The sequence below is a fragment of the Echinops telfairi genome, unplaced genomic scaffold (genome assembly GCF_000313985.2).
Source record: "Echinops telfairi isolate 266 unplaced genomic scaffold, ASM31398v2 ScPeMD7_7473;HRSCAF=8511, whole genome shotgun sequence".
NCBI lineage: Eukaryota > Metazoa > Chordata > Mammalia > Afrosoricida > Tenrecidae > Echinops > Echinops telfairi.
Window position 1 is genome coordinate 9791396 of NW_022111377.1, and position 15164 is coordinate 9806559.

General features: G+C 42.6%; 1 protein-coding gene across 1 annotated transcript in view; it reads right to left on the minus strand.

Annotated features, from left to right (window-relative positions):
* Window positions 1-15164, minus strand: part of ITGA8 (integrin subunit alpha 8) — a 272754-nt gene that overhangs the window by 236611 nt on the left and 20979 nt on the right. The window contains exon 4 of the mRNA XM_004712640.2: window positions 3014-3114. Coding sequence (XP_004712697.2) covers window positions 3014-3114 — 101 coding nt within the window. The remainder of the gene's footprint in view (window positions 1-3013; window positions 3115-15164) is intronic.

Here is a 15164-nt window from a genome sequence, read left to right on the forward strand (position 1 = left end):
GAGGGTAGAGGGAAGGTGGGGTAGAAAGGGGGAACCGATTACAAGGATCTACATATAACCTCCTCTGGTGGTCGGTCAACAGAAAAGTGGGTGAAGGAAGATGTTGGACAGTGTAAGATATGACAAAATAATAATGACTTGTACACTATCAAGGGTTCGTGAGGGAGGGGAAACGGGAGGGGGAAAATGAGGAGCTGATGCCAGGGGCTCAAGTGGAAAGCAGATATTTTGAGAATGATGATGGCAACAAATGTGTAAATGTGCTTGACACAATGGATGGATGTGTGGATTGTGATGAGCATTGTATGAGCCCCCAATAAAATGATTTTAAAAAGAGAAAGAGATAAAAAGATGAGCTGCATTAAGTAAATCTGCTGCACAAAATCTCTTTAGAGTGTTGAAGAATAGTGATGTTACTTTGAGGACTGAGGTGCATTTTATCCAAGCCATCATTTCCTCCTTGCCTCATATGCATGTGAAAGTAGGACATTGAATAAGGAAGACCATAGGGAAATTGATGCATGTGTGCTGTGATGCAGGAGACGAATGTTGAAAGTACACTGGGCTGCTAAAAGGGCACGCCAATCTGTCCTGCAAGAAGTAAGGCCAAAGTGCTCCTTAGAGGCAAGGATGGCAAGACTTTGTCTTACATATTTTGGACATGTTGTCAGAAGCGTCCAGACCCTGGAGAAGGACATTATGATTGGTAAAGTGGAAGGGCAATCAAAAAGGAGGAAGGCTGTCAATGAGATGCACTGACACAGTGGTTGCATCGATGGCTCAATTATGGGGACACTGAGAATGGCTCGGAACCATGCAGTGCTTCTTTCTGTTGTGCATAAGGATGCTATGGGTCGGAGCCGGCTCAATGGCACCTAACAAAACATAACTACTTTCTGCAAACTTGACTCTATTCCCCAGTGAATCACAAAGTAACCTCCTGACTTTTGACTTCTGAGAAATGGAAAAACTGACTTATAACATCTTAGCCAATCTATAAAAACTCTTAACTCATCTGGTTTCCCTCACCTAGGGTCCCAGACCCCCTTCGTGTTCTGACAAGTGATCATGTTAGTAAATTCATCCTAAGCTTTTGATATGAAACACATATTTTTTGCCAAAGGACTTCACCTTCCTTCTCAACAAAGGGCTTTGGAATGCCATGGAAATTCTTTTCGCTACTTTGCGGACCCTCAGTCCATACCAGTTATCCTTTTTATAACCATTTCTGTTTCACACCGATACTGTAATAATTACAAGCCTTGGCTGTGACTTAAGCCAAATATGTCTTCACACAATATGTCGCTATTCAAAATGATGCTTCACAGACAGCACTTTGTGGTTCTGACTATGCCACATACGACAAATTGACTTCTCTGTTGTGCTACATTTCAGCACCCAAAGCAGCAAATTTAACTTGAGACGGACTTTCTATTATCCTATTCCTTGTTACATATTTTTAAAATGCAAGCTTCTTTATTATTGTGATCATGGCACATATTATTTTATTTTCAGAGGTTTTGAGGGATTATACAAATATTAAACAGGCAAAAATGATATATTATAGATAATCAAAACACCCTAAAAGAATGTTTAAGCCCAGTTAACTTTATAAAATTAGCAACAGTGCTAATGCCTATAAGTCATATACCAACTGTCCACTGTCCACTGCCACTGACTTAATTCCAACTTAACGTCATAGGGCTCCCAAGGCAGTCATATGAACAGAAGCACTCTGTTGACCTTTAAGTTAGTGGCTGGATGCTTTAACCCTTGAGTTACCAATGCTCTTTTTCTAAGCCACTAAAAGATTTTTAAAACTTGGATTAATGAAAATATGAGACTATAGGAAGTATATTATAAATGCTGAGTTTATCACTCTCACTCAAACACAGTGTCATCGAGACCTGCCCCTGTGGGGTTCCAAGACTGTAACTCTTTCTGAGAGTCAAAAGTTCATTTTACTCCCTTAGAACGGCTGATGGTTCCAAACTGCTAACTTTTGGGTTATCAGCCCAACTCGTAGTCTACTCTACCACCAGGCTCCTTGTACCTTGAGAGGGCTCTTTATCTCTACTTTTATACATTACTTATTTTATGTCACATTCTCTTTAGAAAATTAACCACAAGGTCAAATAAAGCAAAGCATTTCCTCTATATATTTATGTAATTATTCTTATTAAATCATAATTCAAGCAGCTTTAGGCAAATCCCCAAAGCCATAATAACTTCTTTATTGTTGTAAGGAAATTAAAGTGAACAAGTTAAAAAAAAAAAAAAAAGCTCCTAAACTAAAAATAAAGCAGAACACTTCTAGGTCACTTTTAATACAATAATTGATTTCTCACAAACTTAGACATTGTATCATTGCTCAAGGCAATGAGAACAGAACTATAAAATAGGAACGTGTCAAAGCTTTGGGAATGAGAGTTTTACTTAGAAAGTGCTAATGAACTCAGACATCCAGGCATTGGTTTGTTTTGTAGTTCTGAAAAGGGCCAGTGATGCCCCAGTATATTAACTCTTTGACGCCACTGATGATGAGACGTTGAGAGAGGTAAGGCAGTCGGCTGCCATGAGGACTGCACTTGGGAACTCTACAAAGCAGCTGTGGTCTCTGTTGGGTTCAAGTGTGGCAGCATGGCCTCAAGGGCAAGGCTTCTGCTTGGGATCTGAAATTAGTAGTCCTATTCCTTCGTTGCATCTCCATCAGTCCTTTACACCAATCTCTAGCAAGACAATATTAACATTGCTAGGATTTAGCTCTTTTCTTTCTTAGATGTTTTTCAATATTTGAAAAATGCCACACACGTTTCATTCCCTCTAGAGCTTTAAACAATAAAACACTCTTCCATTTTAAGCTCTAAGTGGCTCTTCTAAAATGCCAATAAAGTTCATCTTTGAAAGGCTGACTGGTTTTTCCATGTAAGGGTTTTTGTAAGTAGGCAGTTTAAGGCAAAGTTCTGTCCACGTAGAATTCTAAGGCAACACCACAAACACAGTCTGTACTCACCACAACTGTCCCCTTGTGTGCTCTCACTGTTGCTCCAAACCACTGATTGGACTTGAACTCGATGGGCTCTTTGGTTCCATTCACTCTGATCTTTCTGTTGTCTGTCAGGAAGGATGTGAATTGTTCAGATGGTAAAACATGGCAATTCACTAAAATATCTTATAAAGAATTTCTAAATGCTGATGCTAACCTCTATAAGAAAATGCGAAGATGCTCATGAAGAACAACAATGTGAAAAAGTTGATCGGTTAGCTATTCAGTTGTATTATGAAATGAATGACAGCTAGGTCAATGGACTATCATAGAGAGCCTACTTATGGATTCTGTATTCATGGGCACTTGACATATTAAAAAATAGTTTTTCTGAGCCAAACATAAAAGAATGTATACATTAACAAGCACCAGAGAACCAACATCATTCTCTGTTGGATTTCCTTTTAAAGTTTGAATTCTAGGATGACTTTCATGAAAGAAAGTATTGCAAATCAAATAAAAACTATTTAGACATGACAGTTAATTCTTAACTTAAATATATAGATAGATAGATATAGATATAGATGTTCACATTTTACATTTCCAGGGATGAGTGATATCGCCCATTTAATATGAACTATGATGATCTTGAGTCTACATTTCAGACATTGGTTTGTATGAAATCTAAGATCGAACATGTATAACTGCGCTAAAGAAACTCTGTCATCTTCTTGTCCAGTGAAACATGATGAGACGCAGCACTTCTTAGCATGTGTTGAAGGAGAAATCAGGGTGAAGACTGGGTTTTCCCTGAGTTACACACAGCCCAGAAGGTAACGCTTTAACGTCCCTTTATACACACTCTGCAGATGTCAGTATGGGGAGGTGGAGGGGCATCTGGGTGGAAACTCAACCACACTGCAGGTTTAAATAAAAAGCAGATATCGTTTCTTTCCCTCTCAACTCGCCATCAAACTTATTTCCCACATGTTCTAGTGGGGCTTTACTGACATTAGCTAATGAATTCTTAAAAGCGTTTGTGATATGGTATCTTTTTCTTCCCTGATGTTTTAATAAATGCATTAAAAATGAATTTTAATTTCCTATTAAATGAAGCCAAAACACACAAGCAATTAAACCTTCGGTTGAATTTACTTCTGATTATAGACTGTTTCTTTTAAGAATAAATCACATCAACTCAATCTGAACCTAGAGGTTGCATTTTGACATATTAGTATAAAATCACTAAGTTCTGCTTTAAATTTTACCCATTTTGTTTCTGATGCTTTAGGTTTTTGGGGGGTGGGGTGGGGGTAGGAGTCAAGCTCTGGAAATCCTCACGCGAAGAGTATGTAACTGGCAAAGCAACGAAGGAGCTTAACAGCTAACAGGATAACATTTAAGATATAAACATTTCTGCTTGTGCCTAGGCAGCCTGAATAGATCATAGAACCCAGAATGGAAGCGTCTTATCATCATTATCTGAATGACCTTGGGCAATTCATTTCATCTTTGGGGGTTTTCATTTCTCCAGCTGTATAATGAAGCGGAGACTAACCTGTCCCCAGGTGGTCATAAAGTCATGAACATCACATGACACAAATGAACGCAAAAAGTGTTTTATAAGCTGTGAAGTCGTATACGACAGAAATCTTACAGCAATACTACCGAAGGCCCATAACTTTTCACAGCTTCTCCTAATGAGAAGGCTAGAAAGCCAACCTCAGGCCAACCTTCAGGAAGGACCTCACACTAGTGTAATCTATTATTATTATTATGGATTCGTGGCACCCAGGATTGCAACTCGTGACACCTCACAAGCTTTCCCACGTGTCTTTGATTAAGCACTGGGCGAAAGTACTCCCGTGGACCTAAAGTTCCTGGCCGTTTATAAAACCACAAAGAAGAACCAGCAGCTCCAACATAAAAGAGATCCCCAAACGACTTTTATTCTTCAGGAGCAAATTGTTTCTGGACCAAGAGCACAAATGAATGAGCCACATTCATTGTGTCCAGTCTAGGAACATGAGAGAGAAGAATCCCACAGTATCTGTTTATTGAGGAGCCCCTGGGAGGTGAAAGTGCTTAATGCACTTGGCTGCTTACCATAAGACTGGAGGTTCAAGTCCACTTGCAGGTACCTCAGAAGGTGGCCTGGAGATGAACTTATGGTAGTAGTGACACAAGTGATTTGCTCATGGCTGTGAGCAACAAAGATCCACCTAATGATTGGCGGTTCATGTCTGCTCAGTGGCACCTCGAAGGAAAGGTCTGGCAATCTGCCCTGCCAAGAGTGCTGCTAAGAAAACCTACAGAGCAGATCTCTTTTTAAACAAATAATCATCTTTTGGGTGTTCTTTTTAACTAAAAAAAAAAAAAAGAATGGGGAAATACACCTGGATTAAGCTCCTGGTGGATCCCATCTGACCATGGACCAAGGATATACGACACGTTGCTTTTTCACTTAAAAAAGTATTTATTGAGGGAATACAAAGGGCCACACACTGTTCTATAATTTGTGTGTGTGTGTGGGTGCAGTGTAGAGCATAAAAGCCTCTGCTCATCGACTTATAAATACAGATTGTCAATAAATATGCAAACTAATAGATAATTTCTAATGGTAGAAAATGCTGTGAAGAAAGTTAGGAAGTGTGCTGGTAAAGTTCTGTGTCAACTTGCCTGGGCCATGATTTTCAGTGAGTTTCAAGTTACGATGCAGTTGTCTTCCATGAGATGTAGTTATCTTCCATGATGAAATATGATTTCATGGAATCACTTCCATATGGGATCTGCTATGAGCAGCCCACCAATTGAAAGAGAATTTCCTCAGGGGTGTGCAAGGCTCGCTTGCTTTTTGCTAGATTTGGATTTCGTGTTCATAGATAGAAAGGCTTAATATTGTGAAAGCATCAACCCTGGGTAAATAATTCTACAAATATAAGGCAATTGTGATCCAAATCTTTAAAGAAATGAAAAAAAAACCCCTTTATGCTGAGAGGTAAGACACCTCGTGTAACCAAAGAACATCTGAAGAAGAACAAAGTCGGAGGCCTCTCACTACACGACCTCAAAACCCATTACACAGCCCAGAGTCGTCAAACAGCCTGATACTAGCACAATTAAAGGTACGCAGACCAATAGAGCAGAAATAAATCAATCCACCTGTAGACAAAATATTTTCAACAAAGGGCCAAAAAACATTATGAGAAAGAGACTACCTCCTCAATAAAGGGTGGCAGCAAAACTGTATCTCTATCTGCAGAAGAATTAAACAGAACCCTTACATTACCCCCAAAGCAGACTCAAGATGGATCAAAGATCCGATTGTAAAAATTCAAGCTATAAAGATCATCAATGAGAAAATAGGGACAAACTTAAGGGCCTGTGTTGGTTCGGGTTTATACCAACTAGCAATTCCTGGGGGAAGGTCCAGGTGGAGCCCAACCTATCAATCAGGTTGGAGCCTGAAGAACCTCCTTGGAGGTGAGGCCTTTTGTACAAAGAGAGACCCTAAACAGGGCTGAGTTCTCGTTTGCCCTTGCCCCTGCCCCTTCTGCTGGAGCTGGAGATCCTGAGATTGGTTTGTCAGTCTCCTGATGTGTCACCTGCCAATCACAGGGGCTGTCAGTATACCTTGAATTCATTTGGCCAACCTCCAGTTTGTTTATGTCTGCATCCCCCAGCCTGTGGCATTTCTCCTTCATCATCCTGTGTCATGTGTGTCAGCTTCCACAGCTACACCAGTCAGAAGATACCTCAGCTCACATCTGGCCAATAGACTTGAACTATACTGAACTTTCCAACTTTTACAAAATTGTGTAAGCCATTTATTGATCAAAATATTTCTCACACACACATGCTGTGTTAGACAGGACTCTCTAGAGAAATAAAACCAGGATATGATGATTTTATATATGTATAAGAGGATATGTTTATACAGCAAAAAGGAATATAACAGCTAATTAGTCCACATAGCAATATAGAGAATTCAGTTCAACTCATTTCCATGGAACACTTAATATACTGGAAGTCCTTCAACTCACGTGGGATACCGGGTCCAAGATCCAGGAAGCAGACAGCAGAATCCTCCTTCGGCAAGGCAAGCAGAGTCTGCCCACAGGCAACAAGCAGCAGAGTGGGTCACCAACAGTCAGTAGCTCAATAGCTTAGCAAAGCAGGCCCGGATGGGATATCGAACACAAGCAATGCAAGGTGACGGGATCCACTAGCCCCAAGCTCAAGCGATACACACACCAGCAGTGAAATGAAGCTGGTCTCAAAGGAGCCTCAAGCTCAAGCGATATCATCTCTGGGTAGGCTTGGCCCACAGGTGGTAACGCTAACAGGTTGAGGCAGAAAACTAGCTCCAGCATGCTGTGATCACCAGAGAGCAAGAGAGGGGGGAGGGAGGCTTTGCAGAGTCATTTATATCTTTGCCCTCCAATCACACTGAGGCATGATTAATCCCACATGTTCCTATTGGGCAGGTTGTCCCAATAAACCTACCTATCACAGTCGACCTCTAGCCAGGTTAGCACCCGTACACAATTCTGCAGGTTGTCCCAATAAACCTACCTATCACAGTCGACCTCTAGCCAGGTTAGCACCCGTACACAATTCTTTAGCCATATAGAAATTCCAGACATCAGTGAAATCCCACTTAAACCTAACATCATACATCTATCATACATATAAATGAAAACACACTGAATCTAATTGTATCTGGTGCATCATACCTGAACAAAGGAAAGATATTCAATAAGCACATATAAAGAAGATAGACTGACAGCCATAACCTCACTTTTTCAATTGATCATGTGGTCTTAATTGATAGGTAGAACTACTTTCTTCTATTACCTATTCTGTATTGCCGTTGCTCTCGGCCCGCACCTCAGCTAGCCGTGGCTCTTTGCCTAGTGAGATGCACCAGACCTTTAATTTAGAACCCTCAGGATTGAAGGGCTGGGTCATTAGATGTGCTGTCAGGATTGGGCTGCTGCAATTCACCATTTACTCTAATCCCAGGGCATGGTAGTACTAAGAGCCAGCCTACGGCATCTCCTGGATTCCAGATATATTCTTCTTTACCTCCATTATGTAGCACCAGTCCAGTTTCTCCTTGGTAATCTGGATCAATCGTACCACTCAGTACAGTGACACCCTTCCTGACCTGTTGATCCAAAGGCATGAGGAGCCCAAAAGACCAGGGGCATTCTCAGCTGCCAGTTCAGTGGAATCAGTGCTGTTTCCAGGTGGGAGAGTTCTTTCCTTCAGGACTAGAACGTCCAGGCCTGAAGAGTATAGGGTGGCTGGGACAGGAAACAAAAATGCTGCAAGTAGATAATGAGGAATAGTGAACAGTGCCACCCCAGCTTCCACCTCTTGGTTCCTGAACCCATGAATCCTGGCTATTGGAGACACAGCACCTGTGTCTATTGGCTGCTTGTTTAGAGCAGATACAGCCCCCTGGAGAACATTGCTCCAGCCCTGCAAGGCATTGCCACCTAGCTGGCACCATAATTGTGTCTTTAGGAGGCCATTCCATCATTCTATTAAGCCAGCTACTTCAGGATGATAAGGAACATGATATGATCAGTGGATTCCATGGACATGAACCCACGGCCACACTTCATTTGCTGTGAAGTGAGTTCCTTGATCAGAAGCAATGCTATGTGGGATGCCAGGCCGGTGGATTAGGCATTCTCTAAGTAAGCCCACGAATGGTAGTTTTGGCAGAAGCATTGGATGCAGGGAAGGAAAAATCCATATCCAGAGTAGGTGTCTATTCCAGTAAGAATGAAAGGATGCCCCCTCCGTGACAGATGTGGTCCTATGTAATCAACCTGCCACCAGGTTGCTGGTTGATCTTCCCGAGGAATGGTCCTGTATTTTGGATTCAATGTTGGCTTCTGCTGATGGGAGATGGGGCACTCAACAGTGGCAGTGGCCAAGTCAGTCTTGATGAGGGGCAGTCCATGTAGTTGCGTGCACATATAACCTCCATCCCTGCCATCGTGTCCACTTTGTTCACGCACCCATTGGGCGATGACAGGAGTGGCAGAAGAAAGAGGAGGACTAGTCTCCACAGTGTGTGTCATCTTATCCACTTGATTGTTAAAGTCCTCCTCTTCAGAGGTGACCCTTGGGTGTGCGATCACATGAGACACAATTATCTTTACTTTTCTGGCCCATTCAGAGTGGTCTATCCACATACCTCTTACCCACACCTCCTTGTCACCAATTTTCCAACCATGTTCTTCCCAATTCTCTGACCGTCCAGCCAAGCCATTAGTTATGCCCCAAGAATCAGTATACAATCTCACATTTGACCATTTCTCCTTCCAGGCAAACTGAAAGGCCAGGTGCACTGCTCAAAGTTCTGCCCCCTGGACTTCCCTTCACCACTGTCCTTTAGGGAGATCCCAGAAAGGGGCTGGAGTGCTGCTGCTGTCCACTTACGAGTGGCACCTGCATATCGTGCAGAGCCATCTGTAAACCAAGCATGACTTTTTTGGTCTTCAGTTAAAGTATGGTAAGGAACTCCCCAGGAGGCCAGAGGTGCAGACTGGGAGAAGGAAGGTACTATGATAGGAGCGGAGACTGTGGGCATTTGGGCCACTTCTTCATGTAGCTTACTTGTACCTTTAGATCCTGCTCTAGCCCAATCTCGAATATACCACTTCCATTGAACAATGGAGTGTTGCTGTGCACACCCAACTTTATGACTCTGTGCGTCAGACAATACCCAGTTCATGATGGGCAGCTCAGACCTCATGATGACTTGGTGGCCCATGGTGAGGCAGTCAGTCTCCACAGCTGTTTTTCAAAAGGGGAGTAGTTGTTGTGAGGATGGCAGATTTTACTTCAAAATCCCAAGGATCTAAGCTGTGATTCACCAATAGGGACCTGCCAAAGACACCACACTGCATCTCTATCTATGGCTGATACCTCTAGCACCATTGGGTTAGCTGGATCATATGGTCCCAGTAGCAAAGCAGTTTTCAGAGCCTTTTCTTGTTCTGGGCCCCATCTAATTAGACACCTTTCATGTCACTTGACAAGTAGATCAGAGGAGAAAACCAAAATGAGGGATATGTTGCCTCCCAAATCTGAAGAGGGGGTATTGTGCCTCCTGTGCAGTTGTTGGCGGGGGCAGATGCAAACCTGTACTTTAGTAGGAATGTCTTGACATGCCCCACACAGCTGGACCACTGGAAATTTTCCTGAGCTGGAGGGTGTCTGAATCATCATTGGGTTGATTTCCCACCCTCTTGCATGCAGATGTACCAGTGTTTCTAGAGTCTATGGTACTTCCTCTTTAGTGAGTAAAATCACCATAATGTCACCAATATAATGGACCAGCATGACATTTTGTGGAAGAGACAAGAGATGAAGATCCCTTTGCACTAAATTATGGCACAGTGCGGAAGAGTTGATGTACTCCTGGGGGAGAGTTGTGAAAGTGAACTGTTTCCCCTGCCAGCTGAAGGCAAACTGCTTCTGGTGGTCCTTTGAGACTGGTATTGAGAAGAAGGTATTGGCCAGATCAATAGCTACATGCCAAGTACCAGGAGAAGTATTAATTTGCTAAAGCAATGAAATCATATCTGGTATGAAAGCCACAATTGGAGTCACCACCTGGCTAAGTTTATGATAATCCACTGTCTTTTTTCAAGATCCTCCAGTTATTTATTTATTTATTTATTTTAATAGGCCAAATAGGTGAGTTAAACGGGTTGTGGCTCTGTAAACTGGCTCAGGATTGGGAACTGATTGAGCGACTGACTCTATTCTGCTGGTCACCTGATCTAGCATTCTTCTGCCTGTATAGATCACGTAACTATTTAGTAGGTTTCCCATGTATTTCACTCCTAGTACACCATGGCTAAATAGCCAATGCCGTAAGTCTACATGAGACAGGTTGCTTTGACGTGGTGGGGTGGATGTGGTTATCATAATGGACAGCAAGGTTTATACTGTTCGTCTTTCTTCCACCTTCACCCTGTCTCTGTTGATTCAGTGCTGACACCTGCTCCCTACCCCCACAGGGCCCAGTCAGCCCCACTGCAGGCAAATGTCGGAGTTCACATAGGGCAGTTCTCACTGTCAATCCTGGTGCACATAAAATAGCCATCACAGGGGTCTTCAGAGATGCTGGGGAACCTTCACAAACTTGCTCTTTAAGGCTGTGGTGAAAGGTATGTCCTTGGGGCGCTCCCTTTTTGGGTCTATGGGATTACCATGACAGATCCATTCCAACATACCAATTTCCCTAAGCTTTTGGATGCCTTATTCTACAGGGTACCAAGGTAGGACAGGTGCCTCAAATTGGTCTAATCTAAGCCATCTGGCAGCCCATGCTTCACGGAACCAGCCAAATAAGCTATTAGATCCTCTCTTAACCTCTCTTGTTGAAACAGTGAAAGAAGAATCTGTGCTCAGGGGCCCATATCAAGGAACTCGGACTGGTGTGATGTTACGTTCCTTGCACCGGTATCAAACAATCTTAGTAATCCATTCCCACGGATATTTCCCCCTGACTTCTGCTTATACGTATCAGAAAACTTAAGTAGACCTTTATTAGTGTAGTGCACTTCTTCCTGAGTCATAATCTGAGCCTCACCTACAGGAACTTCCTGCGACTTAATTCTAGTTACAGGTCTAGAGGAAATAATGGGTGGTGAGGTGCTTCCTCGGGACTCTCAGCAATAATTTTTAAGGCATCTCCCCAGGCAATGCTCCACATGCAGCCCCACCTGGCATTTCAGCTTGAACAGTTTGGTTAATCTGCTCAGGTGTGAGTTGTTTTACTGATGGTGCATTAATCCCTTCAGGGGGAGGGGGGTCTAGATTTATTGACTGGGATGGTTCAATTGACTCTAGGGGACCCTTCTTGATCATCAACTTATTATGTTCCCATCCCATGTTTCAGGGTCCCATTTCTTTCCAATGAATGCTCTTACTTTAATATGAGACACTGTTTTAGACCTGCAATTCAGCTGACACTGTAATTCAGCTACTCATATGAGACTCTGGATTTGGTTTTCGACAATGTCAGCTCTATTACTAGAGATGAGAAGCCTCCCATTGGTAGCACATGCAGAAGCTTTATTGATCTGTTATTTGGCACTTGAGGTCCTGACATTATCCCTTCCCTTGATCACATTTTCTATTGGAAGGAGGACCAGTCAACCAGTGTCTCTATTGTGGTAGTTACATAATCTGTTGTCAATTTGAGACTTAAGAGTGAAGGGGTGGAGTTTAGCCTGCCAATCAGGTCACAGCTTAATGACCTCATTTAGATGCACTAAGGAGATAAATAGCTCACTAGAGGTGGGACACACACTCACTCCCTGTGAGAAATTACTGACATTGAGCCTGATGGACCTACACTGATGCAGCCAGAGCCTGGTGCTGGAGAAGCTACATGGAGACCAACACCAGCACTGAGATGCTTCCACTGCCACTGGATCCACAAGGCTTTCCACGCACTGGCCTGGAATCTTCCTGCATTTGGCATTGTTGCATGTGTTGCATGAATCTGAAGAGGAATTTGCAGATTGGTATCAGGCATATGGGCTAATATTGGACTTATGGACTTGGTCTGGACTGGGCTGGGATGTTTTCCCAATATTCAATTGCTCTTGTATATAAAACTCTTTCATATACACATATGAATGCCTCTGGATTTGTTTCTCTAGTCAACCCAGACTAACACACCTATATTTCTCATCCTGACAAAACTGTTGGAAAATATCAAACACACGATCACCCAGAGTCTCTCCTCTCACCAGCACTTCATCTATTGGTGGTGATATTGTGAATATTAGCTTTGTGATTTCACACCATGGATTAACACCACGCTCTCTAGTAATAGTGGCAGACTTAATCATGCCTTTAGGGGTAGGGGCTGTATTCTCAGTGCCTTTAGGTTTAATCAAGCTGGAGAACCCATTAGAGAAAAGACATGCTGTCATACATAATGAAAAAGTACACATGGTAAAAGACCAAATATGTGACTGGGCCTACTAAAAAGGAGGATATTTTTAGTTATCATAAGTCATCTTATGTACATTAACATACTTCAGCAAAAGAGTAATAGATGACTGACACCTACTAAAATAGTCTTATTTGTAGTAGAACGCAGTCATGTGCATCAAAAGCCTTCATCAAAATAGTAAAAAAAAAAAAATTCACTGACCGTTCTACACTGTACTGTCCTGGTGAATACGGGGCACATGTCTGTCAAAACCCACAGGACAGTGCAACACAAAGGGTAAACCCTCATGTAAACCATAAACATTAATTAATAAATGTGATATGTGATATGTGATAATAATAGATGATGGTATGAAGCAGAAAAGGGGAGGGGAGCATAGAGGAATTCTCCATACCTTCTACACAATTTTTCTGTACAAATGAAACTGTGATTTAAAAAAAGTAAAGTATATTTTTAAAATTATCTGGTCAGTCTGATATTTCTGGCCTTTGAGGAACTCTCCCTTAAATTGATAGCTTTGCTTCCAGGGCCATCTGGGAACAAATCTCAGCGGGTGGCAAATTTACCAGTTTTGCATTCCTTTCACCCCCTTGGGAGTATGCATTTCTGAGAGGAGTGAGGGAGCCTAGGATAGGGTGCACACACGGGTTACTGGCAGGTTTTTCTAATCATTCAGTTTCATACCATGGGAGATATCATGAGAAGTTAGGATAGATCACAGGAGGAGAGGAGAGCAGCACTGGAATGGGCACAGGTGTGACCATCCAGTTTGGCAGACTGGATGCTGTTTGCAAACGATTCATCAAGCCCTGGGCCTAGAACTGACCACCAATGACTTCTTCGATGAGCTCCAAGCGCAGCCCTGCGGGATTTTCTTAAAGCAGTTGCAGGAGCTGCCCAGACATTTGTCATCAGGGGAAACGGTTAAGAGCTTGTGGATGATCTTTACAAACCAAAATATATCCCTGAGCTGCAAACAAGGAACACTCACAGATAAAACTGCCAACGAAAAGAGCTGTGGCCAGAAAAGTCTGTTCCTAAGAAACACACACAAGTAAAGAACCTGGATTGATGGTTACGTTACAGAAAATTGAACACCTAAATCCATCATTTCCAGTATTTCAAAACCATTACTAAAAATCATTAATGAATTCCCTGATAGCCTTCACCTTACTGAGAATTTTGGAGTATCTCAAGAAAATATTGCACAAATTCATTTCTCTTATAATGCTCCAGAAATGTGGTATTCTGGTTAAATGGGCATCCTGTACAAGAGCATTTCAAAAAGGCATTAGGACAATGGAATTCAAAGAGAACTGAAACTTTCCCTGAGCCCCTTGGTATAACTAGTTCCTGTTGTACAGGTACACCGTTGTTGCTGGGTGCCATCAATTTGCCCAAAGCACTTCGTGCAAACCCATTCAGAGGCTGTGCAAGAGAAAGAAGAGAATCTAACTAGTTATCTGTTACCATATAGATTAGATCACAGGTAGAAAAACACTATGGGCTGTTCTCCTCTGTCATGACTTGGCTCAGCACACTAGGCCTTAACTTTGTACCCCTCACCAAGAATCCTTGTATGCCTTATGTTCAAGTTCATTGCCATCAAATCAATTTTGATTCACAGTGATACTAGAGAGAGAGAGCAGTCCCTATAGGTTTCAGAGACTGCAATTCTTTATGAGAGTAGAACATCTCATTTTTCTCCCAAGGAGCGGCTGGTGGGTTTGATCTACTGACCTTGCAGTTAGCAGTCCAATGTGTAACCACTATGCCACCAGGGCTCCTCCTTGCATGTACACCATGTACACACACACTAAGTGTCCCACCTTTACCTGACAGGTCAAATCAAAATACCCTACCCACCAAGACTGGGGCCCTGACTCTGCAGCCTGCTTCCTTTCCACCCAGGGTAACTTCTCTTTCCGTTCCCCACTGAGCCTCAGTGGAGCCTCTCCATGGCCTTCAAGCTTGACAGTTCGTTTGTGCAATTCATTTCCTTCCTATTGGCAACTCATCCAAATCACTTCCTTAAAATGTGCTTGACACAATGGATGGATGGATGGATTGTGAGAAGAGTTGTATGAAACTGGAAATACAGGGAATCCAGGGCGGATGATCCCTACAGGACCAGTGGTGTGAGTGGCGATACAGGGAGGGTAGAGGGAGAGTGGGTAG